The 21,408-nt window shown below is 41.6% G+C and overlaps 2 protein-coding genes across 2 annotated transcripts; one reads left to right on the forward strand and one right to left on the reverse strand.

The window, feature by feature from the left end:
- Positions 1–925: 925 nt before the first annotated feature.
- On the forward strand, positions 926–1,897 carry eva1ab (eva-1 homolog A, regulator of programmed cell death b). The gene is made up of 2 exons (XM_030789490.1): positions 926–998; positions 1,524–1,897. Exons 1-2 carry the CDS (start codon positions 926–928, stop codon positions 1,895–1,897), a joined length of 447 nt encoding a protein of 148 aa, XP_030645350.1.
- Positions 1,898–7,008: 5,111 nt separating this feature from the next.
- Positions 7,009–11,733, reverse strand: xkr5b (XK related 5b). The gene is made up of 7 exons (XM_030782918.1): positions 11,643–11,733; positions 10,770–10,953; positions 10,352–10,536; positions 9,280–9,492; positions 8,705–8,874; positions 8,235–8,346; positions 7,009–7,865 (listed from the first exon to the last, which is right to left on the reverse strand). Exons 1-7 carry the CDS (start codon positions 11,731–11,733, stop codon positions 7,009–7,011), a joined length of 1,812 nt encoding a protein of 603 aa, XP_030638778.1.
- Positions 11,734–21,408: the final 9,675 nt, after the last annotated feature.

Below are 21,408 nucleotides of genomic sequence, written 5' to 3' on the forward strand. Positions count from 1 at the left end.
CCTGGCCTCGGCCACTGGAGCAAATTCCCCGAGAGAGAAAAAAAATCCCCTTGGCCTTGTCGCCAGTGGCGACGATGATGACGATGACGACGACGATGATGATAGCTTTCACTACACACTCACTGTCTGATGTCAGTCATCTTTTTCCTCATTCACGTTTTTTTTTTTCCCCCTCCCCTTCCACGCCGCCCTTAATTTGGGCTGTTTTGCTTTCCCCTCAGGATTCGAGAAAAACCCCAAGTTGCATAACCTACCAGTGATTCATGTGTAAAATTGTCCCGTGACTAAAAGCGCTTTAACGAAAAGGGAAAAGGAGCAGAAATCAAAAAAAGCCAAGCAGCTTTACAGCCAACGGTTCACTCCGACTCAAGGGTATATAATTTTGCAAACGTTCACTTGACAGCCACAATCAATCAACCTTCGACAGTATGTCTTTATGGGAAGGACCAAACTGCCTCTTTGTGCTGATTTTATTTGACAGCTTGATGGAACATAATTAAAACGGAGCGCTGCCCACATGTGCATCCTACTTCAGGGTCTGCTGTTACCATTATTCCATTGGGTTTGAAATTGCCATTTTCATGGCTTTGTTATTTGTCTCAAAGAGGGCTTCTCTCTTGTGCCACCACCATAATGGTTTACACTGGAATTATATCCTGGGTTCACAATCAGAATTTAATTATGGTCCTGGAAAAGCATGGGCACACAGAGTAAACAAGAGCTCTGGGTTGCCTTTTATAGGTTGATTGTAAAATAGAGCTTGTTCTTCTGTTGACTTTCCCTCACTGTCTCTCTCTCTTTCTCCGTCTTTCTCTATCGCGTTTAAACTTGGCAGTAAGGAAGAGGGAGCGTTAGAGTGGGTCTGCCCCCCCCCCCACTTCTCACCAATGAGAACTGGGGCAGCAGCTGGAAACTGGGCCCGACCATGAACGTCAGAGCCACCAGTAAAGAGATGGCTCTCGTCAGCAACGCCTTGGCTGCCTACTCCTTCATAGCAGGTAAAAAAAAAAAAAAATCTTTTCTCTGTTTCGCAGATCCACAACACCTCCTCCATAGCAGCAAGCTTCTGCAGGGTGCTCGAGAAAGACTGGACTAAACAGCTAAATCCAAAATCACCTTTGAAAACCTTTTATGTTGATGTAAACCACTGATGTAAACCTATAAAAAAAATGGGACATGAACATGGTGTGTTGCTGATCCATTGTCTCCTCTGGGTCCTGAGGCCGACTACACGCTGAGTGGATGTTCTAGGTTCATACTTTTGAGATGGCCAGTCAGAAGGATCTGTGAGAGGGTTGCTGAGGTGTTTTAGTAGCAGAAAAAATGTAATGTCTAGAAAGACACACTGTGGGATTTTCACAGCTTGATGTTAAATGAATGAAGAAATGGAACGTAATACATGACAGTAAATGAATAGATTCACTCAGCTAAGGTTTTCCTCTGTCTACAGAGGTTCAGGATTTTAAACTGTTTTAGGCTCAGAAATTAACACCAATGGTCTCTGTTCTATGCTGTTTCCCCAGATCACCCAGAGCGAGCAGCTCTATATTTCGTGTGTGGAGTGTGTTTGGGGCTGGTCCTCACTCTGGTTGCATTGGTCGTACAAATATCATGTCGGACAGACTGTAGAACGCGCAAGGAACCTAGGCGACACGCCAAGCCTGCGGACAGCACCAGCGACACTAGCGACAGCGACTCGGACTGGGATACGCGGTCCGACCTGTCGGCCCGTCGGCACCGCCGATTCGAACGAACTCTCCACATGAACGTGTTCACGTCGGCCGAGGAGCTGGAGCGAGCGCAGCGACTGGAGGAAAGGGAACGGATCATACGCGAGATCTGGATGAACGGACAGCCGGACATTCCCGGAACACGTAGCCTGAACCGCTACTACTGATCGTTTTTTTTGTGTCGGCGATGAAGCGAAAACGAAAACAGCGGGGCGTCCTGAAAAGTCGAGAAGATTGCCAATCCAGGCTGCACACGATGGATTGCTGGCTGTTGCAAAAGCCAGAATACAATGACTCAGCCCGCTCCAGGAAAGGCAGCTTGTGAAAGGAACATTCAGACCCTCTAGGATTATGGAAAGGGTTTGTTACCTTTTGGGAAAGGTGTGAATCTAATCCAACAGACACTGATGTTACTGAGATTCATGAAGTTGTGCGTAATTATTACCAAGAGGCAATTCTTTCTTTTTTCTTTTCTTGTTCTTTTTCTTCTTCTTTTTTTTAACTAAAAAATGTTTGGCCTCACGGATTCGCAACCTCTGAATTGCTCTGAAAACTATAATTTCTACAAAAAGTATATATGAATGAGAATTGTTTTGGGAGGAATCTTGGTAGCTTTTGTGACATTTAACTATTTAAGAACACCATTTTCAGTGAAGGTTTTTTTTTGTCTCCTCAGGGTTGATTGTGAGACTCCCTCTGCCTTTGCAATGAACGTTTTTATAGTTTTAAAGATGTTTTAATAATTTTCCACAGTGTCGAACATTATCGAAATTATCAAAAAAAAAAGGAAAAAAAAGAAAAAAAAATCCAAACAAACTGATATAGCTACTAGAGAGGGTTTTTTTTTTGGGAAGAGCCTCATGCCTTGTCTGTTCATCACTGATAGGGAATGATTTTTCATACACGTGACATAAATTAATCTATGAAAAGCCATGTCTGCACCTGGTCCTCTCCATTAGCGACACAGATGCCTGTAGATTCACCTGATGCTCGTGGAATAAACATGTAAAAGCACTTTGACATCACACGACAGATTTTAACAAAATAGTTTTTTTTATTAGTCATTTTCAAGGGGGTGACATGGTGGCGCAGTGGGTAGCCCCGTCGCCTCACAGCAGGAAGGTCACGGGTTTGATTCCCAGGGTCCTTTCTGTGTGGAGTTTGCATCTTCTCCCCGTGTCTGCTTGGGTTTCCTCCTACAGTCCAAAGACATGCAGGTTAGGTGAACTGGAGACGCTAAATTGCCCTGGGTATGAATGCGTGTGAGTGGGTTTCTCTGTGTGTCTGCCCTGCGATGGACTGGTGGCCTGTCCAGGGTGTTTCCCTGCCTTTTTCCCTATGAGCACTGGGATAGGCTCCAGCTGCCCCCCCCCCCCCATGACCCTGATTAGGATAAGTGTGAGATTAGGATAAGAGTGAGTCATTTTCAAGGTTTGCTTTTTGTTGGACCTCAAAAAAGTGGCTAACACGAACATTTTATACTATAATCTCAAAATCATTCCTGATACTGCAGAATACAAAACAAAGCAGACTGCATAAATTAGGTAATGCTGATCCTGGACTAAATCATAACTTCCCAACACGTGAGATATGTTTCACTCTGGTAAAACCTGAGTAACACCATGAAAGTACACATAACCCAAAGTGTACATTAACCTACCAAACACATGAAGTGTTATACTCATTTGCCCCCTGTTGTCAGTGCTTTGTCAATGCACCCTATCCTCTACCAGACCAACAGCACTGAGCCTCCTCATCTAACATGTGACTGGTGGAAGCATTGCAAGACCTCTTTATGTATTCCTCCTCCTTAAAGAAGATACTTAGATCATTACCATTCTCTTGCCAGCGTATGTGGTTGACTCCACTCTGTTCAAACCACAGGCTTTTGAAACGGATTCACGTCTGCCGTCTAACGAGGTGCCCACTCCACGTCACTAATTCTTTGGTTGGTTGACCATTTTGTGGTGAGTTCGGGTGTATGGTACCTTTTTGGTCACACTGTCTTTGTTGGATGGCCTTGGTTTTGTGGCAGAAGCAGCGAGGATTTTGACAAAAGCACCCTGGTTGTTAAAGTTAATGCTGTTGACCTTAAAAAGATGGTCAACACCAGTGGAAGCAACAAAGCCCCACATCATAAAAAATACACATCCACTACTCATGATGGTATGAAATTCTCTTCTGTATATGCACCTACATACACAACCACATATAACACGTCATACATATCATGTCATATGTCATACATATAACACCAAACCCACTGGTGGGTTCGGTTTTTTTTTCTTTCTCATCTGCTCTTAGCTATCTATATACTACACGAGCGAATACTGTTTAACAAATTCGAGGCACTTAACTTTGCCTGAAACATCCTCTTTATTGTTTGTAGAACCAAGACTCATTTCTGTCCTGCTGCTCTACTGATTTTAAACTTTTTACATTTTGTCCGGATATCCGGAGTCTAGCTGTTCTTTGAATTACAAAGATTTTTTTGGCAAACTGAAAAAAATTACTTTTTGTAAGCAGCTTTGTTTCCTGAGATCAAATGTTGTAGAAAATGTTTTGAAAAATCCTGCAGTTGACCTTGTGCAAAGCCAAATTTTCACTACATTTAAACGCTTTAATTTCCCATAATTATCACAGTTATCTCGACAATACGACACTAGCAGACACTAGGAATGTACGGATCCCTAACTGGGTGGATCTGCAAGTAACCGACGGCTCCGAGGAAGTACTCAAATCTCCGGTTGCCCGACTCACATTCCAGTCTGTAGCGAGTCCACCACAAGGAAAGGGTCTTATCTGCTATTAAATAGGTTATTTAAATTGGCCTTTAGTTTTACTTTTTGGACTTTTGGGTAGACTGGACCCCGATCCCGTCCTCCAGCTACACCCATATCAAGGTGAAGAAACTGTAGGAATCCTCTGTCACGCGATCCCACAGGGTAACTTGGCTCGATACTTCACCATCTTAATATAACATAAAACCTTCGTTTCTTTAATTTTTCCCCCCTCACATAAACGCAGCAAATGATGAACGACACAAAGAGGAAAGAAGGATAACCTCATTTCATATCTATCACTGGTATAATTAAGCTCATTAATCACCTTGGTTCAACCTTTTGGCTCCGTTAGAGCGGGTTCTCGGTAGGAGAAAAACATTACTCCTCTGTTTTTTTTCTCTGCTTCTGACCGTGAGTTTGATTAGTGATAAATGAGTGATATCACTTTCTATTCGACAGAATAATGAATTCCAGGTTTTTTGGAGGGGTTGAGGGAGTCCATGTAGAAGTGCCAACGACAAGTTAAAAAGTCTACGCCCATAAAAAAGGAGAAAACTTTGTTTATGTTTACATATTAGCGTTTGTTGACACATTTGCAAGTGCACTATTGAACACCATGTTATAATACGCGTTTGCTTAGGTAATGACTGTCAAATGCTTCTCACCGAATTAAACTTTGAAAAACAAACACTACATGTGTGTCTCTCGCATCACTGTATCATACCATTAAGCCTTTAATTTAGTTAGTGACTCTATACTGCCATCTGTTGGCCGTCTAGCTGTAAAACAGTTTCAACCACAGGTCACGATACAGATGAAACCTGACATAACCGGACATTTCTTCTTGAGCACGTATGTGGTCCGTGTCCGTCGTATGACCTCCATCACTCTCTCTCCCTGAGGAAAATCTGGCCAACGCACAAAATGTCCTTATATGGACCTAACGAAAAGCACTGAATGACACGTTGGGACGTGACGTTTGCGTTAATTATGTTTATTCTCAAATAAGCAAGCGAGGTCAGCTTTTAGCAGCTCTCTTAATTATCTCTCTAACGCGCGCATGGGAGGAGAGAGAGAGAGGGAGAGAGAGAGAGAGACTTGAGATTCAAAATTCTTTTTACGCATTTTATTTAGCTTATCTGTGACGTTCCCTATTTTAAAAAAAGAGATACAAACATTGCAGCAGCCAACACCAAACACAGCATTGTCAATGTGTACCCATAGTACATGACTGTAAAATAACTCTGAGGAAAGATGCAGTGAATGAAAGACATCGTACCAACTCCCACATGCTCCCCATTGCAGACAAAAAGAAACTTATGTTTAGATTTCACTTTCATTTACACTGTGCATAATCCTACCATTTTCCCATCGACCATCCAGTATTTCTCCTGCCTGCATGTAGAAAATACCTTTTTCCCACTTAATTTTCCCTTAGATTTCACTTTCATGTGACCATCTGGTTTGTCAATAAACATGATGTTACACAGTGATAAATAAAAAAACACAAACACATCACATAGTTACCTGATTGTCAGAATTAACTGTGGTGTGTAAAAAAAACCAGATGCTATAAGAGTTTCACAGACAATCAGCAGTGTCCACTAATGAAAAAGGTCATGCTGAGGCGTCCGCGTTTATTTTAACATGTGCATGAAAGAAAATTCAATCGGTATCCGTGCGTGATTGTGACGAACGACCCCCTCTGCTATTTCAGTGCAAAATTCCGAAAAAAAAAGAAACATCCATCGCATGTAAGGCAGTGGCTTACTCCTAATGATATATTCCCTATAACAGAAATATCTGCAGGTCTACATACAGTATAAAAACAGGAAGAGCAGCTTCGTAACAAAATAAAAAAAGACACCTTTATGTTTTCATATGGTTATTAATCCTAAACTGGAGGGAAATGTGTTGCATTGATGCACAAATAATTTTATAATGTAGTTTAGCAGTGAGATGTCTTTAGTGTTTGTTACAAGTTATTTTAGTATTTAGCATAAAATAAACAAAGGAAATTAATATAAAATATTTTTTATATATTTTTAGATTATACCTTTTTTTTTATCTGAAATGACAATATATTCTTGTTATTTTTAAACTACAGTAAACAGGGTAAATTTGGTTAAATATTAGTGCTAAACTTATATGAAGTACAAATGAAATGCTTCAGTAAACTGCGGCTGGAGTTAAAATGTACACATATTGAAAACAGGCAGCGTACCTCTGAAAAATGTAAAATAAAATAAAACAGAACCAAAGCTTTCCCACGGCGTCAAGGCAGCACGATGCGTTGTCTGTGACTCAAACTCCAGACATTTAGGAGTCATGGAACAAACAAACAAAAACAAACAAACAAACAAACAAAAAACTAAGGATGGTTTACTTGAATGCTTTGGCAAAAGACAAGCCTTTCCCTCTAAGCACCGCACATAAACGTACCGTTTTCCCGTCAACCATCAGGTATTTCTCCTGCAGAAAATACTATTTTTCCCTTAATTAAAGTGAACCAGCTGTCTCCTGGCCGCCCCGGGTCTTGGCTCCACGTGGCCCATGTGTGTGAACTCCTGTTTGGGTGTAGATGTGTAACACGGCTCTCTGTTCAAAAACTCTTTGGCAGCCCAGTGTAGCTCTCGCCCACTGCTGATGGGGCTCAGTCTGGCCAGGCTTTCCGAAGGCATGTCCCTGTCCAGGTATGTGTTACTCCCACTGAGAGGAGAGGCAGGTTCTGCACTGAAGTAAAGGGTGGTGCCTGACTCCGCGGGGCAGACGTTCTGGGCCGGACCGTCCGCAAGAGCCGACCGGTCTTCCGCACCGTCTCGTCTGAGCTCTGAAACCGACGATTCTTTGGCGTTTGCGACGTCTGCTTTATCGTCCTGTTTGTCTTCACTGGGTATCTGAGGATATCCGCTGCCTTTGCTGTGCTCTCTTTTGTTTAATGGCGATTTGTCGCTTGCTTCTGCACCAGGGTCTGGGGCTTCGGGGCTTGATGCATTATTCATGCCCAGAAGGGTGGCCACACCCCCACCTTCATAAGCTGAGTAGATTTTGTCCCAGTCTCCGGTTTTCAGAGCCAAACGAATGAGCAGGGAATGATGGTGTTTGCAATCCAGGCTAGGGTGAACAGAGCTGGAGTTAGAACCGGGCTCTGGGTCCTGGATTGGAACGACACCTGTGATGGAGAATGTGCCGTGCCTGTGGCCAGAGGACTCGGGCGTGGTCTTCTCCTCGGGCCAGCGGGAGGGGTCGGTCTCATCGCTGTCCTGATCCGCCTGACAGAGGCAGGGATTCTGGGAAATCTCTGTGGATTTTGGGTGGAGGAAGTGATAAAACAGAACCACCGATATAATGCCTACAAACATAAGAGAAAGTTGTTAACATGCAGACATGTCTAAACCAACTTAAAATGTACATGTTCTTGTATATTTAAATCTGTGTCCATGCCAGTGTATTAGAAACAGATGTGGTTCAAATAAATATCTGAAGAATGCCATTGACCAGGCTTTGTCCCAATTCTATTTGGTGCTCCTGTTCCTTGTGACCATGTTTTCCTAACTAACAAGAATGTAAGGCATCCATGCAATGGCTGTATCACATCATTGCCCATCTAAATATCCTGTCAGAAATTCAGTAACTTTGGTAGAAAAGGACATGAGGGTAAAGGAGACTGGGACAGAGCTGATTAAAAACTCTGGGATCATGTGATCGTCTGCATTCTCACCAACTGAAAAGCTACAGAACACTGCGGTCGGAACACTCATGCTATCCCACGATGCCTCACTAAACACGTCGGATGCGGCCAAAAGTAGAACGGTGTTCTCCAGCATCATGACCTGTGGCAGAGAAGATGAGAATTCAGGGACTGTTACAATTGAAATAAGCATGTTATCCAATGATTATAGTAGTGTGTTGGAAATCAAATCCTTTTCTTCTTTCTTTCAAAACAATTTTCTTTTGACAAAGGAATAATTTTTTATTTTGTCCTCTGGAGAACTAATCTTGAAGTTGTTCAACAGAAGTCATATGGAGTCAGCAATAACACAAAGTGGAGAAAACAAACTGTAAAATGCCAGACCGTCTCGTGATCCACCAAACTGCAGTGAGGCTCGTGTCATTTTGTTTAACATCACGTTACAAACAACGCTGACACAAATTCATGGACTGCTGGGAGAATCAGAAGTTCAGACCCACCAGGTAAAAAGCGGCCATGCGGTATCTGGAGCGGCCGACTTTAACGTTGAGGAACACGAAGACGTGCACGGCTCCCAGGATGCAGTTGAAAAGACGCCAGTGCCGAACGCTTCTGCAGATGTCTGTCTGCTGGGACACCAACCAGAACGTCGCTGCCAGCCAGTGGAAACCTCACAGGGACATTTTGAGATAAAGACATATTTTAAAAAACACACATACACACAGACACTGTATGTTGTGTTTTTTGTGATAAATCATTTGTTGGACTGAGCAGAGTACACAAAACACACCAGAGATACAGATCATCCATTGAAGGGAAGGATGCTGTGTTCTTCCATTAATGAAATGCAATGGGACAACAATAAATAAGACAATGTTTGTGAGAAGCCAAAAAACAGATCTTTACATTGTGTGTGGAAAAAGTAATAAAGGACTTAAAAGTTACAAAGTAACTCAGAATATAATTCTCTAAGATTCCGTTGAGAGAAGTGCAGAATGTTCCGGAACACATGTGTTTGACACCAACACAGACCATCAGTTATTCATTTATTTATTTATTACAGGAAACTCCTTACCCACAATGCCACAGGTCCACCAAGTGAAAGCTCTGAAGAAGAACACCAGGCTGGTGATCCTGGCGCCCAGCATGCCAACCCTCCAGAGCAGCAGGCACACCACGGCGACCGGTGGCATGGGCACATGCCCTGGCCGTATCAGAGAACAGGCCCGGCCGAACAGCACCAGGGCCCAAGCCAGGGCCAGGACACACAGCCCACTGCAGAGACCGACTGCAGGAGGCAGAGCACAGCAAGACACTCTGAGCACACAGTTTATGACCATAACCATGACGACAGCTCAACTCTTAACCAGTCATCATTCAAAGGTCAGCTCACATCTGAACGGCAGTTAAAAAAAAAAAAGAAAAAAAAAAGTGGTAACTTACTTTGAGTAAATTCAAAGTTGGGGCATAAAGGTACTTACAGGGCCCAAAAAATGAATTTACTCCTAAAAAGTGGAGTGGACCTAACTTGAGGTCAAACCGCCTTTTGAGCTGTTCCTGGTCTAGTGAAACTGGGTCGGTTGGGAAACAAATGGAAAGTCCCTGTTTCCTACAGAACAGTCCATGTTCCCTCTTTATGTTTACATGGTTCTGTGTCTTTATGATTCATGTTTAATTCACAGAGTTAAAGACAGGTCAACTGATATTAATGTTAGCATAGAGCTCTACTCGGCCAAATCATGCTTTGACCAACACACACACACACACACACACACACACACACACACACACACACACACACAGGGGGTAATGAACAAAGGCAGTGAGCAAAGTTATGGATGTTTCATGCCCTGTTTGTGCTTCTCAGATTTTTCAGGTCGGTTAATGTCCAGGTGAGAAACAGGAGCCGACATTCAGTGTAAATCACACACTCATCCCCTAACGACAAAACTCAAAACTCTGTCGAGTCGCTAGGGAGGCTGAATTATAAAATCGTCTCTCATTTTCAAGTATGCAAACGCAGAGATAGAATCTGTGATGTGCCTTCTTCACACTGCAGCGAGATTTAATGTCATCCCTTATAAAACTCTGATTCATAAGACATACCGAACCGGGCTGGTTTGTGAGATATGAGAACAGTGATTTACCTGGCGATAAAAGACCCACGTCAGTGGTGAGTAAAACCCAGCTCTGGAGTAAGGACTGAGGCAGGCTGTGTAACAGTGCGTCGAGCAGACAGAGAGCAGACGCGTCTGCCTGCTGCATTACCACCACACCTCTCTTCTCCCCACACACCTGCAGCTGCCGCAGCGACTGCACGCAGTCCCAAAACCTACAGAGAGAAAGAGGGAGACAGGCAGACAGACAGACAGATAGATTGATAGACAGACAAATACCAAATGAATACGTTGTAAAATATGCGTAATGATACAGAGATAAATGAAGCCAGCGGACTTGGTAACTGTGACGTGAAATGGCTCAGTTACATTTCAGGACAGTATTAAGGTTAAAACATTTTATAATCGTATACTGAATAGATTAAGCATATCAGCGTATGTGTCTGACCTCTTAAAAATGCCAAGATGCAGTAGATGTAAGAGGATGAGCAGAGGTTTACGTCTCTCTCCGTCGGTGATGTACCACTTCGCACTGAGCGCTTGTACGGCTAACCCAGGTAAGCCCAGGCCGATGGTAAACCCTGCTAGCAGCATGTTGTCCTTCCATATGTAGTAGCCAAAGCAGAGCACCACTACAAAAGTTTTGTCAGATCAAACAGCCTTAAACTCAGCCTTAAATTTCATATGATCTCAAATATCCTTGCACTTTAGTAAACCCGACAGACTATGCGTGGTCCAAAAATTGCTCACCACTACAAGACACTTTACTTTCTATATGCAATTTATAAATACGTAAACATGCTTTGTGACATGAAACTATTGGACACAGTCTCACAATATCAACTTTCCCGACACCGGCGTAACGGTCGCACTTGTTTCCTGGTTCGGTTAACGTTAACCATCTGTTTCAGGCAGTAAAGGGAACCACCCACTTTTCTGTTCATTCAGAACAGAGACCAAAAAAGGCGCCCAAATACAGTACAATAACTGAGAGCATGAAAGCAACTTCAGTCGTCTTAAAGAACTTTATATCAAAACTTTAAACGCGACTGCGACGACGATCACTGTGTACATCCTACAATATCCTTAGCGACAATTCTACATTTCTATACACAGTTACTTCGCACGCACAGTTCATACAGGAAAATTGCATGTCAAAAACACTTTGACTACATCGAACATAAAAGTTGGGCAATTCAATACCATTGTTATTTGCCCACCATTGAAAAGCAATACCTGTACCTCTGTATGTCCAACTCTAACTAGGAATCATTACGTTCTCGATCATGCATAGTAATATCGAATGACAAAAATAGACTACCTGTTGCTTTCTCCGTCAGAGACAGCACACCCGAGAAAACGAACAGGCAAATTTGGTAGGACGTAGTCCATATTCTTTGCTGACACTTCATCTCAACCAATAGCTCAGGTATTGATTTGAGACTTAAGCTACACGCAACCACCACTGTCCGTCATGATCCACAGTCCGCAATCTGTGGGAGGGCTGCAAATGTACGTGACGTCACAACGCACATGCCCGGGTGGAGACAGGGCGGTACACGGTGCAATTAACAAGGAGCCTTAACAGCAGTTTGGTACATGCTACTCCACCTGTTCATCTGTTTTCCCAATGAAGAGCCTCCCCACTTACAATACTACACTCCCAAACAGTGGCTTCCTTGCCTAAACCGATGCACCCAATGGATCACACTCAGTGGAATGACGGAGGGTTCCCATACAGGTCCCCAAACCCTTATGAGAAATACTTTCACTTGGTGACCACTCAGCATGTCTCACAAAACCCACTACGTATTGAGGAAATTACACAGCCCAAGCAAACACGGGATTCAGTGAAAGTTTGGTTATCTCACCTCCTTCATCCTCCAAGGTTTCCATGCACCAAACTGATTTTTGTTGAATAACGCAGTCCCCAGTGATGAATGGGAGAAGAAATGAGTTTAATTTTTCCTGAAGACCAGAGGCTTGAGCAAAATGTATTACAAACCCATGCAAGGAATCTAACTCAGTGAGCAAGAGACTGTGTGATGACCTCTCGACTATCAATCAGATATAATTTCCTCTGCCCAGCCATCTGTGTTCATAGCATTGCAACGTTACGGAGAGTTTCACTTAACCGGGCCTCAGATTTGCACTGGGCCTATTCTCACTGCATTACACATTATTGTGTATCTTTTCTATTTGACCATTTTCCTATACCATTAAACAGAAATGTATAACATACAGTTTATGGCTCAAAGACCCTTTTCATTGTATTAACCAGAGGTTGACCCAACTGAGGTTGACTGAACATATAAATTGCCATCAGTTGTTAGTAAAGTCAAAAGACACAAAATGTCATTTGTAAACAGCAAAACATACAGCAGACGTTCAATAAACAACTCAAAACACAGATAACTAGAAGGGCACTTGAAGAGCGCTGAGCTCCACCAGGGCCAATAGTCCGCTCTTCTATGATATTCAAATCTGCAACTGTAGCCACTATATATGTCTGGATATATTTCCAAAACTATTAGAACAAATTAGAATGTATGACTGCGAAAAATCTAATTAAACCATTGACGATTATTCGCATGTTATGCAAACCCACAATAACCTTTAAAATGACACCACGATCTTTGTGTCTAAATGAAACCCAATGTGTGAATTACAGAAAATCATTACTAGAGCATTGAGATCCCACTACTAGGTTGTTGAAATGTTATGTGGGAGGCAATAATCATTCAGAAATAGAACAACAGGTGTCAAATGTCGAACCCACATGTGGTTAAACCCTTTCGCTCACACAGTAGTTGATGGTCATATCTTGCTGAACATTTAGACTGTAACGTTAATAATGGTGGGTGTAAAGAGTTGGTACTGTTGCTTTTGAATGTATTTTGAAGCTTAGGCCTATTTGCAAAAAGAAAACAGAGGCTTGTTTGGCTGTCCAGCTGGTGTCGTTTAGGGTATAGCACCCAAGTCCGTGTCCCGTTCTGCCTTTTGAATTGGTTTCCTGTTTGTATACTGTCCCCCACTTTTGAAATGACTTATCATTTGTGTGTCTGTCTGACACACCGAGCTTATGGAAGGTTGACAGATGTCTGATCCAGGACAAAACAGTGAAGAAGTTCTGTCAAACTGAAAGGAGTGACTGCTAAATACAGTATACTGTAGAAATGCTCTCTCTCTCTCTCTCTCTCTCTCTCTCTCCCTGTCTCTCTCTCTCTCTCTCTCTCTATATATATATATATTTTTTTTTTTACTATATCTGCAACTGTAAAATTCTTTAACTGAAGCCCACTTGAAAGTTCTTGCCCCCTCTAATTGTGCCCCTGGTACAGTTTAGTAAAATGACTGATATATGTATATTAATATAATGACTGATCACATGAGTAAGGATTCAGAGGTGTGAAGGAAACAGAGCAATGACCCTCTACCTCCCCTGATGTATACCTCACCTCCTCTATAAGAAATATGATAAGAAAATGTAACATTTAGTCTCAATGGATCATTTTTAAATGAACCATTTCCATACAAACTCTGAAAGACTCCAAGACAGTATTTAGAACATTCTCTCATAATCCACCTATCCTTTCCCCTTTTATTAATCCATCCATCCTAATGATTATAACAATGAATAAACGGAGTGTTTGCCTATGCCTTTGAGTCCGCTGATTGATGGAGCAAATCATGACAGAGATCAGCACACTCAGAAATGCCATCACAGTTATCAGCCATACAGGAACAAGATGGACAAGAACAACACCACGGATTAAGTGAACAGAACGATATCAGCCTTTCTCCCTGGATTTTCTGATGTCAAAAAGAACACATGGGTGTCATTGTACAATCTGTGCTTCAGTGCAGTTTGTAGAATGTTGATGTTCACATACGTCTATAGAAATGGAGTCTTTCTCTTGTATTTTTAAACCAGAGAGAACCATGATGAGGTAAAAAAAAAGAAAAAAAGGATTTTGCTGTTTAAAAACAGTTGACTGTAGAAATATATGGAATATAAAAGGATTATGATGTAAAAGACAAGTTCCACAAGCTCAGAACAGTATAAGACCACTGGAGCGGATACTTGCTCGGAAAAAGCAACAATAACGCTTTTGCAATACCTACTTTTGCATTTTAATGTATCCTTTTTATGGTCCACACCTTATGAATATGGAGAAATAGAATGATGTTGGGTGTGACTTTATCACAGATGTGTGACATATTGAGTTAGGAGTGCATCAGCTGTAGAAAACATCCTCAGCAGAGCTCCAGTTGTTCAGAGCAGAACCATTGGTGACTAAAATCAAAAAGGACATAGCACATCTCTAGCTCTCCAATGACAATGACATTTAAGCTGTAATCCATAGTGGGGTGGTACCTCGCTGTTAACTGATGCAACTGAAAACAGCTCATTTTTCTTTTTACACAGTGATTCAGGACTGCGTACGCTCTTGCAGTCATCCGCAGGAAACTGAAAACCCACATTTTCACCTCTCCCCCACCACTAACCCTCTCTTTCAGTCTTGTGGCATTTCAAACAAAAAACCCCCAAAAAACAAAAACCCATGTACTAACCTTGTCCCTGTGTCACAGGTCTTAATACTGAGGAGCGTAACACTGATATCAATTCGTTTGCATTCTTATTGTGATGCACTTACGGGGTAATTTAACCCGACTGATGCACTTATTCTAAGTCGCTTTGGATAAAAGCATCTGCTAAATGCCAAATTGTACTGTAGTGAGATTTTAGCTAAACATTCAGTGTGGAAATTCACATGGTTTCTCTATTACTGTACAATTTCCCCGTGGAACCTTTTGCTGATAACTGCTCAGCAACAACAGGTTAGTTACACAACAGCATCACACATTTTCTTCACTCTTAAAGTAACAATTCCTTTTTCATTACGTTTCAACATGTAAAATGAATATTGCACGAGGACCCTTTTTAACATCGTAACATGATTAAGTAAACTCGTGCAAAAAATAAATAATTATTTTAATATTGTGGCTGTTCAATAGAATGTGTAGCATTTGAACTGTAGGAGGCATAACAGAACCAGGATTTCACAATGACTGTAATTATCATATTTGACTACCATTAGAAACAAATGGATGAGTTAAATGAAGCCCTGAGCTCAGATTAACACATGGAAAATTAATAGTGAATGTTATTGAGGCCCTGTTACTTCATCATAAATATTAATATTTTAAAAATGAAAATATGGATTAGGGTAATTTTTTTAGTTGTAATGAAGTCTGTAGGCGGTACTTATATTAGGCCATGTTTTTAAACTGGAAGAGAAAAACAGTAGGACATGTATACACCATCTGTTGACAAGTTAATGAAGTGTATTTGCAACAGATTTGATAGCAGGCTGAACTAGAAAAAGGACATGTGTTTAACATAATGCAGTTCAGACTTTCAAAAAATTATTATGAAAGAAAGATTCTTTTGCTCCTCTGCCTCTGTCTCTAATCTCTCTCTCTCTCACATGTGCACATGCGCTCACGCACATAGAACACAAACCTTTTGTCCATTGATTTTACAAACTATGTCTCACTTCATGTCAGGTACACAGACACTGATGCTAATGTTTTGAAGTGCTATGCATAAAACCTTCCTGTTGCCAGTGGGAGAGCCATCAGCAATAAGAACCTAAATGAACCACATCAAGAAAAGTGAAGAAACACAGTGAGGTGAAGAAACAGGTGTCTCACAAAGAAACGTCCAACTTCACCTCCATGCAATATTCTAATCCAGCTACCTGTGTTAGCTGTGTGCTTTGAGTGGCCATAAGATTTTGCTCGCTGTGTGGGATGCATAAGAGCGAAGTATGGGTGGTTGCGTTTGTTTTGTGGCGGTGAAGTTCAGGCTGGTTTTGTGTGTGAAGTTCAGGCTGGTTTTGTGGCAGTGAAGTTCAGGCTGGTTTTGTGTGTGATGGGGGAGTGTGGTCTGGTCAGTTGTTGTGGTGCTAAGGTCAGGGGAGGTTTACGCATAGCCCCGAAAACAAAACGTTACTTCGTACAAACTCATAAAACCATCTTCCTTGCAGACCCTTTACCTTCACACCTGGTTGGATGATCATTTGCACCTGGTCATTTATGGTCATTTATTGGTGTCATAATTCTGAGAGCTTAGCAGAAAACCCAGAAAGCACTCGTTTTCTCTTGTATACGGAGGAAAAAATTATTCGCTATCTAGAACACGCAAAACCAAAGGCCCTTTGTGACTTGGGTTGATCTTTGCCTGGCAAACCGTTTTCTTCAGTCAGTTAGTAACATCTTGACTCAGTCTGGGTTCTTTGATAACATTGTGTGCACAGTGTACAGGAGAGCCTCCTCTTCTCTCCTCTCTGCTCCTATTTGCCTGAATCAACGAACTTCAGTAAAGACGACTGATACTGAATACCATCATTGTGTCTGTTTATTATTTTAACGATCGAACCGTCGATGCCCAGCGTTGCGTAGCAGGAAAGTTTGGTTAGAAGCAGTACGCTTTGGTTATTTATATCAGCTGGTGACAGTGAAGTCTAGTTAGTTGTGGGTGTGGTGTGGAAGGAGGGTGCCCATTCTAAATCATCAACCACCTACTCAGAAAGTACTCAGGAAATGCCAGTCATGTAAGAGTTTGTAACACCACATCCTACGACCTGCCTTATTGAAATTTCACCCCTTCTCTGAATCGTTGATCTAATAAACATCCCTGAGATACATTAGCAGGGACCTGGATGATGAGCAGATCGGATTTCTGAAGCTTTGTGCATAACAAATGAATGACCATACAGGAACATTCATCTTTCTTGCAATCTGGAATGTTCTCAGAGAGATCTGGAAACAAAGCACAATAAGACATTACACATCAAATTAATCAAAGATTACTCATTAGTCAGTGGGTCTGAAACTGGATGCCCTTTGTTGTACAATGTCTTAAAACTTTTGAAATGACAACTTGACAACAAATGACAACAAATTAGAGGGTAATTTACACTGTTGTTCAAAAGAACTCATGTGCTTCCTCAGTTTATGTTAGTGTACTCATTTGACCCACTTTAGTGAATCTGAGCATCACTTCAAGATGTATATAAGTGTGTTTTTAAAGACCTTGAGATATCTGACTAGCATAGCCTTCATAGCATGTATTTCTTTGAAGTCATGTGCAAATCTATTAAGTTTTTTAACCATGCACTTTTACAGAGGACAACCTAAAACTATTAATGAGCTGTCTCTGGAGTAAAATCCACCCACTGCACATGTGGTGAGCATTTCAGAGCACTGTGAAAATGTCTTAATATTCCAGATAGACCTGCAGATTTTCGAGCATCGGCACATAACTTGAATTGAATTTCTTGTTGCATTCCTCATATAAATATGATAAGTCTTTTCATACTTTGAAAACAAGCATGTTTCTGATTTTAATTGTGACCGGATTGGCCTACAGAACCGGTGTTCACACTCACCTGTGGGTGTGGTTTCGGTTAATAGGTGTTCCGTTTCCTCCTGGTAGATCAAAGGTGCGCTCTAAACTGTTTGGCGTGCCAATGGTTGCACGTCGCTGGAAGGACAAAGAACTGATTTAATTTGATCCCCGACCTTGAGTAACTGTAGCATGCACGGCATTGTTCAATCTGTGCCCCATTTTAAATGAAATATTGTAATAGCTACAGTGATTTTTTTCTGAGCAGCAGAATCAGTACCGGTCTAGTAAAAGTTCTCTGCGACTCGATTCCGTGGCATTAGCTTTATTGTTGGCGGCTGCCAATGTTGAGAGTGATTTTTGTATGGTTTCGACGTAGTGCTTCTCACAGAATCTCTTTCTCCAGTATTAAAAAGGATGATCACCATTATATGTAATTCATATTGTGCGAAACCAAGAGTATGACATATTGCGATGAAATAGACGAAGACAGAGGACAGATTCGTGTGCGGTGGCCACACATACAAGGATCACTTCTTCGATAGCTGTATGCTTGACTTTGTACTCTGCCTATCGAAAGTAGTTTTGGATAAAAGCGTCTGCGAAATGAATGAATGTAAATCTAACGTAAATGTAATTTTACATTTGCAGCAGGTCATGCTGCGGTGAAAAACATTTGCAAAAACATTTGAGTGGTAGGGCAGTTCCCTCTGGGTCAGCTCGCTGAAAGTGAGCCTGAATATCTTGATGAACATACTGAATATTTTGCAAAATATGGAGACTGTAGTCTGTTCTCGTTTTGATCCGAGTAAGAGAACGCAAGGTGCTGAATAACCTGAAAATGTGCTGAATTAGATGCGATGTCACTGGACCGGAGTCGACGTATTGTCGTAATTTGTTCTGCCGGGGCACTAAATTTAAGACTCACATAAAACAGGTCGTTTCTAATTCGCAGTTTTCGAAACACTGGGAACACCTCCACTGCCCCCAAATACAGCTAAAATTCAGGATTTTAATCGCATTGTATGTGCAGCTTTCTGTCTACACGACGTCCTCTCTAAACAGGAGAGAAATTTGTCTCTTTTAACAGGGGCAACGCCGCACTTCACAACCTTGAAATACCGCCAGTCAGTTGATAGTGGGCTCTTAGAATGGGCTGGGTCTGTTTATACCTCTTTTCTAGCTGAGCTACATCGATATTTCGCAGCCCTCTTGTAAGTAATGGAATCGATGCCGGTTACCATTCTCATGCTCTTAGAACTGTACTAGCACATTCCAATCTTTCATTTTACATCTACGCCTACTGGTCACTTGTTTATTTTAACAAGGAAAAAATCGACAGTAAGTGTTCGTTGACGCCCGTCTCTTTCATGACAGTGGCGTTAATGAACAGATCCTTGAAAATAAGAAACTATGCCTAAATCGGACTTTCTTTTGCCGGGGATGGGAACTTCGGATGTGTAATTCTCATGGTGAGTGTGCTATAGGGATAAATATGGTACGAACTTGTTGAATGAAACTTAAATAAAATAACACTGGCTTCACATTGGGGAGCACGGCGGCGCAGTGGGTGGCACTGTCGCCTCACAGCAAGAAGGTCTCGGGTCCTTTCTGTGTGGAGTTTGCATGTTCCCCCCTGTGTCTGCGTGGGTTTCCCCCGGGAGCTCCGGTTTCCTCCCACAGTCCATTGAATTGGAGACACTAAATTGCTCCTAGTTATGAATGTGTGCGCGAGTGTGTTTGTCTGTATGTTTGCCCCTGCGATGGACTGGCGACCTGTCCAGGGTGTTTCCCCGCCATTCGCCCTATGACAGGCTCCAGCACCCCCCCCGCGACCCTAATCAGGATAAGCGGCTTAGATAATGAGTGAGTGAGTGAGTGAGTGAGTGGCTTCACATAGGCCTACTCCCACCTCAGCAACGGTAAATACTGAAGTTCAGTTAAAATTTGTAATTGGTACGTGAACATAACTTAGTATTTGAATCGCAGTCAAGGCGTATGTTTTGGTTATTGTTTTGCTTTTGGGCGGGGTGTATCTTTTGTTTATTTTTGGTGTATCTCTTTGTTGAATTGTGCGCCGCGTATTTGGCGCTTTCCCTTTTGCCGCGTTTTAATGTTCCTGTCCTTTAGAACCTTACGTCTCTCATCCTCGGGATTTTCGTCGCGGATTTGGTCGCAACAAGGACAATAAAAGTACTGAACCTAAAGATCTTTTTCTCAAAAAGTTTTTTTATTGAGGGATGGTGTTCTATAGTTAGAAATTAGTCAGGAACAACTTGCACGATTTAAGAAATAAATTTAAAAATCCTTTTATTCATATCAAAGAATCACAGGTAATTTTTACACCCTGTGAGATGTACATTCAAACGACTGAGTTTAAAATACAAACCCAAGAGGCGTGTTTAATTGTCAGGAATATCATCATATGCATTTCATTTGTATATAGACAGGGCCTATTCTAAATGCCAGACTCATAAGCTAGAAAACTGACTATCAAATCGACAAAGTGGATATACGATACGTTCAACAGAAAAAGAAAGGACATCAATTCTAGGCATCAATAAATAAATAATCTCTAATTTAACCAACTTATTAAAACGAATTCAAACTCTTTAAAAATACAAAACACCATAGAATGTAAAGTAGTACAATACTTTGTCTTTATTCTGAATTATTCACAAAATGTGAAACATAACAATAGAAAATTCAAACGATAAAATATATCATCAAAAAATATTGGACAGAAACGAAATGACTCACTCACCAAATAGCTCAATGGGCCTACCAGCCGCGCGCACTGCGTAGGTCCTCACATTCGATCAGTTTTCTACCATTAGTATTTAAAATGTCAGTAAAACGTAATGATCCCCTTTTAAACGTTTACTTTGAAACAACGTTATCATCTCTGTTTTCTTCAACTGCCTGTAAATGTTGCTTAATTTTTCTTAGCCATACATACCTCTGACCAGTTCGGAGTGATTGCCAGGAAAACCGCAACGAGGAACAGTAGCAAGGCACAGTATTAAATTCAGAAGTTTGCATAAAAACACAATTCCATCAAATTCACACGCCGAGGGCATGATGAACGCTTGCGATTTCCCCCCCCCCCTTACTTAAATGGGTTGGCTGCACACCAGTAGAGTAAGCATTAAGCCAGTCACCCAAAGGAACGCCCACTTTGCTTTACATTCATAAAATTAAGCTGAATCAGATGGAGGATATGTCACTAGATAGTTTTTTAAAGACTTAAAAAAGTGTCATCTGTAACTTGTAAAGTATATGCAGTGATCATCCTAATACGGCTGTCTGCTAGCATTCTCTAAAAGTTGCCTTTTGCTGCCGTCACGGAGTTTTGATTTTAAAAGTAGCCCATGAACACTGTAGGTTACTGTGTAAATCAATTAATTGTCTGTCATCGTGACAGACTATTGTCTGTATTCGTTTACGAGCTGGACATTAGAGAGATCTAATTGTTTGACTCTGGCAAGAGGAAGGCTTTTACTGTGGATTTTAAACTAACAAGTGAAAATGGGAGTATAGCCTAAATCGAGCAGACAACATGGCGGAAGTAAAAAGTCGTCTGTAGCGAAAAAATGTAAATGGTGAGTATTTTATTCATGCTATTGTTTCGCTGTGCTACCTACAATATTTCTGTCAGACTGGTTACGTAATT

This window comes from Chanos chanos, chromosome 1 (genome assembly GCF_902362185.1).
Source record: "Chanos chanos chromosome 1, fChaCha1.1, whole genome shotgun sequence".
NCBI lineage: Eukaryota > Metazoa > Chordata > Actinopteri > Gonorynchiformes > Chanidae > Chanos > Chanos chanos.